The sequence below is a fragment of the Notolepis coatsorum genome (genome assembly GCF_963971535.1).
Source record: "Notolepis coatsorum genome assembly, chromosome: 13".
Lineage (NCBI taxonomy): Eukaryota > Metazoa > Chordata > Actinopteri > Aulopiformes > Paralepididae > Notolepis > Notolepis coatsorum.
In genome coordinates, this window is record NC_140177.1 from 17,657,813 (window position 1) to 17,670,634 (window position 12,822).

The 12,822-nt window shown below is 44.3% G+C and overlaps 1 protein-coding gene across 1 annotated transcript in view; it reads left to right on the plus strand.

The window, feature by feature from the left end:
- The window catches only part of ghrhra (growth hormone releasing hormone receptor a), a gene marked incomplete at both ends in the record, with an annotated part of 149,402 nt that overhangs the window by 98,121 nt on the left and 38,459 nt on the right, over nt 1-12,822 (plus strand). Inside the window, 2 exons of the mRNA XM_084327580.1 lie at nt 3,604-3,704; nt 11,201-11,298. Of these exons, the coding sequence (XP_084183706.1) occupies nt 3,604-3,704; nt 11,201-11,298 (199 nt within the window). The remainder of the gene's footprint in view (nt 1-3,603; nt 3,705-11,200; nt 11,299-12,822) is intronic.

Sequence of the window (12,822 nt, forward strand, 5' to 3'; positions counted from 1 at the left end):
TATTACTATGCAGCACAGCTTAGAACAGTAGCATGCTGGTGCAATGTGAATTATGAGGCCAAATGGAAAGATATAGAAACCAAAAGAGAGGGATTCAAAGTGCAGGCACTGATAGGAGATAGGGAGCTGTTCATAAGACAGGAACAACTACTAGACCGAATTACCAAATTCACTATAAACATATGGAACACAATAGTAAAGAAATACAAGCTAGAAAAAGAATCCAAGATACAGAGATGGATAACACACAACAACAAATTCAAACCAGGGATAGAAGACCATGGGTTCAAAAGACTAGAGAATAGGGACCACTTTAGATATTTACAGATTAGAGATTACTATAACAAGGAAATAAAGCAAGACAGAGACAAAGAACAGAATGGGGTAATTAAGATAATGGTAAAATCATACGAAGAAAGGAAGGGGAGGTGATATCAGCACTCTATCAGGCAATAATGGACAGTAAGGGAAATACAACATTGTATATAAAAGAAAAGTGGGAGAAGGAGTTAGAAATAGAGATAACAGAGGAGGAATGGTATAACACATGTAAGACACAACAATCAACCACAGGATCAAGGATATGGAGGGAGTTTGGGTGGAAAAACATAATTAGATTCTTTATAACACTAGAAATACAGGGCAATTACACACTAGCAAAGAAACCATGTTGGAGGGAGTGTGGACAAGAAATAGCGAACCACACACACATATTCTGGAGATGTCCAAAAATAAGAAACTACTGGGAAGAGATAGGAGAGATAATAAATGAAATAATAGGATACGAAATACCCCAGGAAGGCCAAGTGTTGTATCTGGGGAACCTATCACAGGAAGGAATTCAAGGGGAAGACAAATACTTGATTAGGATACTAATAGTGGCAGCCAAGAAAGCGTTAACTAAACTGTGGTACAGGGTAGAAGCACCAACGAAGGAACAATGGATAGAGATAGTAGAGGGGATACAGGAAATGGAGAGAATCACGCATTTGCTGAGGCTGCAAGAGGAGAAGTTTGAATCGAAATGGGAAAAGTGGGAAGAATATAGCTGGGGAAGGAACGACATCACAGGGGATTGAAAAGGATACAAGGAAATGATTGAAAATGTAAATAAAGGATGCAAATATAGAATGGACCGAAGGACCCATGCCACACTTTTTTCTTTTCTCATTTTTGTCTATCTGTTTTATTTTTATTTCTTGTTGATAAGTCTTTATAGTTTTGAATGCCGAAATGTATTGTCTATGTATGTTGTAGAAAAAAATGAAAATAAAAAAATAAAAAATGTCACCTAGTAAAAGTGAGATAATTGACAATATCAAAACATGCTAGGGCTGTACCGAATAGTTCGAAGCTTCGTTCATAATGTTGACATTCGAATTCTAAGTCAACATAAAAAATTGTAATTATAAAAAAATATATATATCTTTTTTATTTTTTTTATTTTACTATTTTAATTTGCCAAGGTATGGCGAGTGCCATACCTTGCCATACCAAAACGAGGCCCCTGTTACAAACGCATGTTTTATGATGGGGTTCGGTAAAATAGACGTAAAATAGACGTTACCTTTGTCAGAAGGTACACAACCATATGTTTCTTCACAAAGCCATTGGGGGGGGGGGTTGTTTTCCGACGCTGTGATCATTACAAAACCATGTTTTATGTTGGGGTTCAGTAAAATACATGTAAAATAGATGTTACCTTTGTCAGAAGGTACTCCACTCTCGCTCTTAGTGTCTTGAATCAAAACAGGATCAATACATAACGTTAGGTGGCCCTCATCCGGTGTCTTCTTCATCTATTCTGCTCGGGCCAGACTATACCACGGAGATGAATAGGTTTCCTCATCGGCCGGTTTGACGATAGTATTTTTATGATTTACCAGAAGTGCTGAGTCCAACATAGTCTGGTGGAAACGTACCTTATCATCCATAATCATCATCCATATAAACCATTTAGTCTTCTTCATAATATCCAATAGTTCGCTCTAGGCGATCGCCATTGTCGAATGTTAGATTGCTGTAGTTTGCTCAGTGCTGCCATGCCACGGCTGCCACTGCTAGGAGTGCCCTAGTGATCCCTGGTGATTCGGTTACTCTCAGCCCATGCAGTTCATAACGTAGGCGATACTGCCACCTGTCGGGATTCAATCGTCATTGCAGGTCCCAGCCACACTCATAAGGCCTGCGCGAGTGTTTAAAAAAAGTTAAAAGGAACTAAAAACGAGATATCTTGTTTTTGGCGCTCAACCGCTGGCTCTCAAACACGAGATATCTTGTTTTTGGTTGCTGAATGAGTTAATAGAATAGGGTTTTTGTTATAACATACATTTTAGAGAATATTATGTAAAGTGACAGAGTATTATTCCACATAATGATCTCATTCAGATCAATCACTTTTTATTGCTTGTTTATCTAAAATCGACTTGTTCTTGTTTTAGATTTGTGTTGTTTATACATTTGTAATACATGTAACCGGGTGTGGTTTGAGTTTTGGAGTACAGAGCTCTTGTTCTATATGCATGTATGTTTATTGTTTTGTGTCATTGAAATATTTACCATTTGTTAGAGTTTTGTATTTTGTTTTGTGTGGATGTTGTAGACTTCTATGTTTTGTGTTTGAGGACCCTCTTGAAAACCAAATGATGCATCTCAAGAGGTTTATCCTCGAATATATAAAAAAAAAAGAAAAAATTACTTCACATCATCAACTTATTTACAGAGTAAGGGAGTTTTTTCCCCAGTAATAGAAAATGGTAACTTCAACTCAAGACACACTAACTAATAAACACTACACAGACTGTGCAGTGTTTTACTATTACTACTGTCTGATTGAATCTGGCCACTCACTACTGTTCACTACTGTTATCACTATTATCACTATCATTACTTTGCATTTTGTTCTACGTTCTATTATTATTACTATTATTATTATTATTATTATTATTATTATTATTATTATTATTATTATTATTATTATTATTATTATTATTATTATTATTATTATTATTATTATTATTATTATTATTATTATTATTATTATTATTATTATTATTATTATTATTATTATTATTATTATTATTATTATTATTATTATTATTATTATTATTATTATTATTATTATTATTATTATTATTATTATTATTATTATTATAATAATTATAATTATAATTATAATAATAATAATAAGTATTATTATTATTATTATTATTATTATTATTATTATTATTATTATTATTATTATTATTATTATTATTATTATTATTATTATTATTATTATTATTATTATTATTATTATTATTATTATTATTATTATTATTATTATTATTATTATTATTATTATTATTATTATTACCTATTCTACTGCACCCCCCCCCCCCATGCTGCTATGTCACCTGCAATTCCTCAAGGGTATGAATGAAGTAACACTTGACGTGATTTTAAAAGCCCACTGATTGAATGGAAAATGAATGGAAAGTGTACGTACGGTGGCCTACTAGCTAAATTGAATGAACTGAAATTAAATTGACTTTAGCCCTGGTGTCAACCCCCCCTCCGCTCCCTCCCTCCCTCCCTCCCTCCCTCCCACCCTCCCTCCCCCAGGCTTTGTTTACAGGAACTGCACCGCCAGTGGCTGGACCGACCTGTACCCCTCCTATGACGAAGCCTGTGTCTTTGATGACGACGATGAGCCTGAATCTGAGGTATGTGAGCTTAACCCTTTCACTGGTTAACCGTCGGTAGTGTGATAGTAAAGGGTTAACCTTCTGTAGTGTGGCAGTGAAAGGGTTAACATGCTGTCATGTGGCAGTGAAAGGGTTAACATTTTGTGTATTGGCGCAGTGAAAGGGTTAACCGTTTGGTAGTGCGGCAGTGAAAGGGTTAAAGGTGCTGTAAGTGGTGTTTTTTTGTTAAAATAAGTGTTGAATAGCTCTACATTCTGACAGTCATCACTGATATAGAGTGTCTGGTCAGTAACATGAATCTCCCAGTCCCTGCTGCTCTGCAATAAACAGAGAATATGACCTGGTATCCCGTCCCCACTGTATCCAATCAGGAGCAAGAACCCTAGATATTGTTTTACTTATTTCAAGAAATCTTGCCAAGCCAAATTAGCTTAAAACTAGATTTTATTTCTTATTTTTTTTAGACAATTTTTGCAGTGTGGAGTTCCCTCTCCTGATTGGATAAATTGCAAACAGGATACCAGGGCATTTATTTTGTGTTTACTGCAGAGTGGAGGGACTGGGAGACCCATGTTAATACCTGTGATGGCTGTCGGATTGTAGAGCCCTGTGATGGCTGTCGGATTGTAGAGCTATAATTTTTTTAACATGTAGATCATTTATTTTAACAAACAAAAAAATACCACTTACAGCACCTTTAAGCGTCCTATCGTGATAATGATACCAAAGGCTGAAACTATTCTATTCTCATTCTCATGGTTTTATATGATTGTTAGTTTCTGTGTTGAAGAAATTAACAAATTACTCTGTTCAACATATACATACCTGCATATAACCCATATAACTCTGTATGATAGCATGTACAATAATGCTGTATATATATTGTGGCAGACCGGCTGGCGTGGTAATAGACAGCTGCTATGTGTCGGCCAAGGTACTGGGGCATATGCCCATATTAGGAGTTCCGGAGAGACTCCCGCCAGAGCAGAGCGCATCAGCACATATGAAGCGCACCTGTGCCAGATGCGCCCGAGACAGGTGAGCGCAATCACCACTCAATCAAGCAGCATAGAAAATGGAGACAGAGATACAGAATCATTGGAGTAGCTGAGGCGAAACCATACGGAAGGAGAGGACGTGAGTAAGAGAGAGAACAGGAGAAGATTATTGTCTGTGTGACCAATGCGTTGTTTATCTGCTTTTGGAAGGAGGACCCTGTGCTGTAACCCCCGATCATCTGAGAACCCGCATGTGCATTGACCCCTGCTTGTCTGACGTCTCTTCTCCCGGATCAGTCCCCGCCCGTATGAGAACTGCTCTCTCTGTACCAGACCCCACTAACTCTCTTGTATTACGGACTGGCTGACGATTTCCCTAACCTCTCCTTTTCCCCTAAACAGTAATACAACTGCTGTTAAACGTGCTTCTACCTTGTGCCGTGTGTGTTTTGTTAATTCCAATCTGGTGACAGCTCGTAACACCCCAGAGTCTGTCACATATGGTGGAGAATGCGGGCAACACATTCTGATTGGAATGAATCAAATACACACGCAAATAGCCGGTAGATTCCAAAGCAACCGAACTATGATAACCCCCAGCGGAATAGAAGCGCTCCTATCCCAGCTGGTGAGTAGCAACCAGCTACTGGCAGTGAATGCCCAACAGCAGGAGCAGCGCCATACCCAGAGTATGCAGCAGCAACAGTATAACCTGGAGCAGTATATGACAGCGCAGTTCAAACAGATGACAGAGCTGTGGGAGGAATTACGAGGGACCACCGAGGGGCGCACAGAGTGAGGATAGGGGAATCAAACACCCCACACTTCCTGGTGAAACAAATGGCCATGGATGACGTAGAAGCCTTCCTACGCACGTTTGAACACACAGCGCAACGCAAGAGATGGCCCCGAAGATCACTGGGGAGAGTTTGTAGCACCGTTTCTGACAGGTCTGCATACCAGGATATGTCAGAGGGGAGAACGGTGACATACGCCACGCTTAAAGGAGAAATCCTCCATAGACTTGGTTATTCCCTGGTACCCAGAGCCCAGCGGTACCATGACTGGGGTTATGATCCCACCGTATCGCCCAGCCCCCAAATGTATGACCTCACCAGGATCACAAATAGCTGGCTGATGGCGGAGCCCCTGGCCTTAACTGCACTAGAGAGGGTGATCATGGACCGCTATATGCGAGCCCTCTCATTGCGAGCAAAAGAGTTGGCCTGTCAGCGGAACCCGAAAAATGCAGCAGAGCTGGTAGGCGGCTCAAGGAGTGCTCTGGAGCGGTCAACCTCTGAGAACAGAGGGGAAGCCCTGCCGAGAGTCCACCCGGCCAGAGGAGTCTAGCCGGGGAGGAGAAGGGGTGGAACCCCGGCGGCGGCGACCCAGCCCGAGTAGGGTGACCAGGTCAAAATGGTTCAGTCGCAGGACAGCAGCACTGCTTTTGCGGGACAATGTGGGACACGTACTGTAGGTGAGAAAAATTTTATAAAATAAAAAGTATTTAAATTTTTTTTATTGCTAATTAAAATTAAAGAAATGTATTTATTATTTAAATGCCTTTATTTCATATTCGACGCAGACGGTAGGCTATATATAGCACATTTAGTTATTAATCTTATTAAACTGTATAGATGCTTCACCAATCACCTTCTCAGCCGCTACTATGTCACCAACATCTATATACCGTAATCACACTTTCATCATTAAGCAGGTAACCATCAATCTTGGTATCCAAGCTGATAAAATCATTCCATTAATAGAAAGAGCAGGAGCTAAGTCTTTTCAGCCATCTTTTCCTGAGCATTATTAGCAGTGAAGTGTAGAAGAGAGGAGACGGAATGCGATGGTTGATCTTCACAATATAATAATGTTTTTATTGTGAATAGCGGATCACTCAGTTGCTCATAGCAAACAAAAAGGGTGAGACCCAAAGTCTCCACAAACCCTATATAACGTAAAGAAAAGGCGAGACAGCACAGTCTCCGCAATATGTGTCTGGTGAACCCACAAAATGTTTTAAAACAATGCAGATTTTAAAACAATAAAGCCATAACCATGTATATAAAAATACTTAACATTATGTTGGCTGTCACTCTGTTAGACCTAATACACGGCTGGCCCCGCAGAGGTGCGTGTTTCTTCTGACTCACTCGAGTGACACACTTAATTGGAGCGAGGCATTAAATGAACAACATTTAAAAAAATAATAATAATAATAATAATAATAATAATAATAATAATAATAATAATAATAATAATAATAATAATAATAATAATAATAATAATAATAATAATAATAATAATAATAATAATAATAATAATAATAATAATAATAATAATAATAATAATAATAATAATAATAATAATAATAATAATAATAATAATATAATCTTTGAATTGCAGGACATTGTTCTGTTGTAGCGGGACACGGGACAGGTGGGCACCCTAAGCCCGAGAGAGGACAGGTGCTTCGAGTGTGGGGAAAAGGGACACCTTTCATGTCACTGCCCCCAACGGCGCAATGCCGAGATGCCCACAACAGCAAGTGAAATAAGCCAACCCTGTGGACTACTGACTACATGCTGGGCCCAGGAGGGTCGGGACTCCACCCTAACCCTGGTAAAAGCCAACGGGAAGGACCCCACCGCTCTCCTGGACTCCGGAAGCACTGTGACGCTGGTGAGGCCCGAGTTTGCCCAACAACCCCACCTAGCTACAAAGGTGGGGGTCACCTGCATTCACGGTGAGACCCGGGAGTACACGTAGACCCGGCTGGTGCTGCTGACGACGCGAGGAACGTACATGCTGCCGCCCAACCCGGGGAACCCCCACCCCGACACAACCCAAACAGCGTCACGTGCACCAACACATCTGTGGATTCCAAAACGTCGTCCCAGAGGCCTCCACCAACCCGCTCTCCGAGGGAGAATCCAGCAAAGAGGCAGCAGAAGCCGAAGAAGAAGCTGGACCAGGGGCTGCAACGAACGAAGGTGCCGTGACCCCACCCAATGAGGATGACGACGATCCGGCCCTGGGAGATCTATTCCCCCTCAACTTAGACAAGGAAGACCTGCCCATGATGCCTGCCTTGGCTGGTCGGTTCGGGAGCGCCCAACTTGAAGACGTGAACCTCACCAGTGCCCTACAACAGGTGACCCTGGTGGATGGCCAGCCCATAAACGGGGTAAGACAAGTCATGTTCCCACACTTTGCAATTAAGAACAAATTATTGTATCAAGTGGTCATGAAGGCCGGCGTCTGGGTAGAACTGTTGTTGGTGCCTCGCCCTTTCATCTCCTCTGTCCTACAGTTGGCCCACTCCCATCTGCTAGGAGCGCACCTGGGAGTCGAGAAAACACTGGAGAGGATCAAGGCGAGGTTCTACTGGCCGGGCATCAAGAAGGCGGTGGAAGACTACTGCCGTAGTTGCCCTGAGTGCCAGCAGGTGGCACCAAGACCTCACGTGAGGAGCCCGTTAATCCCCCTCCCCATTATCTCTGTGCTTTTCAGCAGGATCGCAATAGACCGGGTGGGACCCCTACCAAAGATCGGACGGGGACATCAGTATATCCTTGTCATCCTTGACTATGCCACGAGGTACCCAGAAGCAATCTCCCTGCGGACGATGGCCATGAAGGGAATTGCTCGGGAACTGATGATGCTGTTCTCTCGGGTCGGTCTACCCGATGAGATCTTGACTGACCAAGGCACTCCGTTCATGTCCCGGATCATGAAGGACGTGTCTCGCCTGATGAAGGTAAAACAATTGAGAACTTCTGTGTATCATCCCCAGACAGACGGCTTGGTAGAGCGGTTCAATCAAACCCTCAAGCAGATGATAAAGAATGATAATAGAAGCCGATGGACGGAACTAGGACCAGCTGCTCCCGTTTCTGTTATTTGCTATTAGGGAGGTTCCACAAGCGTCTACCGGTTTCTCGCCCTTCGAGCTCCTGTATGGCCGAAAGCCCAGAGGGATGTTGGACCTCGCCAAGGAGGCCTGGTAACACCAGCCATCACCCCACCAGATCATGGTGGAACATGTGGAGGAGGTGAGAGAGATAATGGCTACTATTTGCCCCATGGTTAGGGAACAAATGGCGGCCGCCCAAAGAGCACAAGCCCGGGTGTACAACTTGATGCCGGGCCAGAAACAGGAGCTGAAGGAGCTGGTCCAGAGATATCAGTATGTGTTCTCTTCGGAACCAGGACACACCACAATAGCAGAACATCAGATAATTACGGACCCTGGAAAGAAGGTGAAGTTACGGCCTTACTGGATCCCGGTGGCACGACGAGAGGCCATCATAAAAGAGGTAAAGGCCATGTTGGAGGCGGGTGTCATTAAGGAGTCCCACAGCGGCTGGTCAAGCCCCATCATGCTGGTACCGAAACCAGACGGATCAATGAGGTTCTGCAATGACTTCCGCAAACTGAATGAAATAACCAAATTTTACGCATATCCTATGCCCAGGGTCGACAAGATGATCAAGAGCCTGGGCCGGGCCCGGTTTATCACAACGCTGGATCTCACAAAGGGGTACTGGCAGGTACCCCTAGCCCCAGCAGCTCGGGAGAAGACAGCGTTTGGCACACCAGAGGTGCTCTTCCACTACGTACGACTACCATTCGGCTTACACAGAGCCCTGGCCACGTTCCAGCGACTCATGGATCGAGTCCTGCGGCCCCATCAGCACTATGCAGCGGCCTATCTGGACGATATCGTCATACATGGTGTGGGGGACCTATCTCCAACAGGTGGAAGCGGTAATGCGAGCCCCGAGGGGGGTGAGGCTGATGGCGAACCCCATAAAGTGTTGCCTAGGCCTCCGAGATGCCTAGGGTACACCTTCGGCCGCGGCCATGTCAAACCTCAGGTCGGAAAGGTTGACGCCATACAGAGTTGGCCTTGCCCCCAAACCAAGCAACAGGTACGAACATTTATAGGGCTCGCTAGCTACTACCGCCGATTTGTCCCCCACTTCTCGTCCCTAGCAGCGCCGCTAATGGACCTGACCCGGAGCCGGCTGCCAGACCGGATCCTGTGGACGACCGAGATGGAGAAGGCCTTCGTGGAGCTAAAGGCGGCCCTCTGCTCTGACCTCTTGTTGGTGGCTCCAGACTTCACCAAACCGCTAGTGGTGCAGACGGATGCCTCAGAAACCGGGGTGGGTGCCATGCTATCCCAACTGCAAGAAGGTGAGGAGCATCCCATCACTTATATCAGCTGGAATCTGCTGCCCAGGGAACAAAAATATTCCACAGTCGAAAAGGAATGCCTGGCGATCAAGTGGGCCTTGGGAGAGTTAAAATACTATCTGTTGGGACGGCACTTCACCCTGGTAACTGACCATGCACCACTAGTCTGGATGTCACGCAATAAGAATAATAATACGAGGGTCACCTGGTGGTTTCTCTCACTCAAACCCTTTGCCTTCAATGTCATCCACAGGTCCGGAGCCACGCACGGGAATGCGGATGCGCTCTCCCGGAAAGATGTGCTGGCATCTTGGATCGCCCCTGCCTCCCGCTCGGAGCTGAGGGGGGGGGGGGGGGTTATGTGGCAGACCGGCTGGTGTAGTAATAGACGGCCGCTATGTGTTGGCCAAGGTACTGGGGTTAGGGGTATATGCCCATATTAGGAGTTCCGGAGAGACTCCGGCCAGAGCAGAGCGCATCAGCACAGATGAAGCGCACCTGTGCCAGACGCGCCCGATACATGTGAGCGAAATCACCACTCAATCAAGCAGCATAGGAAAGGGAGACAGAGATACAGAATCATTGGAGTAGCTGAGGCGAAACCATACGGAAGAAGAGGATGTGAGTAAGAGAGAGAAGAGGAGAAGATTATTGTCTGTGTGACCAATGCATTGTTTATCTGCTTTTGGAAGGAGTACCCTGCTCTGTGCTGTAACCGCTGATCGTCTGAGAACCCGCATGTGTATTGACCCCTGCTTGTCTGACGTCTCTTCTCCCGGATCAGCCCCCGCCCGTATGAGAACCGCTCTCTGTTTACCGGACCCCGCTAACGGACCAAGACGATTCTCTTGTATTATGGACTGGCTTACGATTTCCCTAACTTCTCCTTTTCCCCTAAACAGTAATACAACTGCTGTTAAACGTGCTTCTACCTTGTGCCGTGTGTGTTTTATTAATTCCAATCTGGTGACAGCTCGTAACATCCCAAAGTATGTCACACTATATATATTTATTTATTTATTCTTACCATATATATATAATATATATACACTTCTGTTTGTACACACCTGCATATAATCCTTTTTACATACAGTATCTGTAGATACTATATCTACATATCCCTTACATAATCTTACTAGTTCTCTCTCTCTTTCTCTCTCTCTGTCTCTCTATCATTCTCTCTATCTGTCTCTCTATCATTCTCTCTCTCTGTCTCTCTATCATTCTCTCTCTCTCTCTCTCTCTCTCTCTCTCTCTCTCTCTCTCTCTCTCTCTCTCTCTCTCTCTCTCTCTCTCTCTCTCTCTCTCTAGACAAAGTACCTGTACACATTCAGGCAGGTCTACACTGTGGGCTATGCCACCTCTCTCATTTCCCTGCTGACGGCCATCGGCGTGTTCACTGCCTTTAGGTAAGACTTCACCACAGGCCCCCCCAAATAGAAGCATTTGTACATTTGTAATAAAGCCCAAATGTAATAAAGCCATGGAAGCTGCAATTGTCATTTTTAATGCCCAATCAGTGATCCAAACACAAGCAAACGGGTAGTCCCACCACCAAAAACAAGATAGCAATGGAGACATGTTTACATTCTCTAGATGACTGATTACCTGTGGACACCGCTATGAGTTATTAGAATTCACTGTATTTGTCCGTGAAGACAGGGGCAAAACATATCTATATTCCAATTTACAATTAATAAAGGGTAATTTATTATTATTATGATTTATTTACAATGAGAGTTCCAAATAATGTATTTTCCGTTATTTGAAACTCCAAAAACTCTTCAAAAGTCTCCCAGACGGGCGGCTGGGTGGCGCAGCGGACTAAGCGCTTGTCACCAACACGAGAGACACTGGTATCGAATCCGGCTGTCAGCTTTGCCTCCGGCTTGGCCGGCCGTCATACTGGCTCAATTGGCAGAGTCAGCGGGAGGGAAGCCGGTGGGTGGTGATCTGGTCGTTGTAAACAGCGACTCCTACAGGTCGGTCAGGGCGCCTGCACAGCGAGGAAGGGAGATGGTGAGGGTAGTGTGAGCCTCCCACACACGTTATACCTCAACAATGAGAGTCCGCGCTGGCAGGTGAAAAGAAGTGGCTGGCTGACTCTGCATGTATCGGAGGGGACATGTGATAGTATCTATCAACCCTCCCTTGACCGACCAGGAAGGGGACGTCTAGCTGCACATGCGAGCAACGACCAGGAAGGGGAGGGGGGAATTGGCATGACTAAATTGGGATGGGAGAAAAACACAGAAAAACAGGAGAAGAAAAAGTGGATAAAAAAAAAGTCTCACAGACGGAAGGTGCAGCTAGACGTCTCTGTCCCAGACGGAAGGTGCAGCTAGACGTCTCTGTCCCAGACGGAAGGTGCAGCTAGACGTCTCTGTCCCAGACGGAAGGTGCAGCTAGACGTCTCTGTCCCAGACGGAAGGTGCAGCTAGACGTCTCTGTCCCAGATGGAAGGTGCTGCTAGACGTCTCTGTCCCAGACGGAAGGTGCAGCTAGACGTCTCTGTCCCAGACGGAAGGTGCTGCTAGACGTCTCTGTACCAGACGGAAGGTGCAGCTAGACGTCTCTGTCCCAGACGGAAGGTGCAGCTAGACGTCTCTGTCCCAGACGGAAGGTGCAGCTAGATGTCTCTGTCCCAGATGGAAGGTTTTGAGGATTGATTTGACTTCTATGGACCTTTTATCAAATATTTAGCCCCCGTGTCCCTCCCAAAAATCCAGGCATTTTTTGTCAGATGGCCAAATCCAAAATACCTGCTGACGCCATCTTGAAAAATTCACTTTTGATCCAGAGCACATAGAATCATGTATGAATACACTTTTTTGTGTAAGTCAACCATGACGATTCCAAATCTGACATCAGTTTGACTCTATGACATCAATTTGACCCAGAAATCCAAGAAGGCCACCATCTAGTAGAGCGAA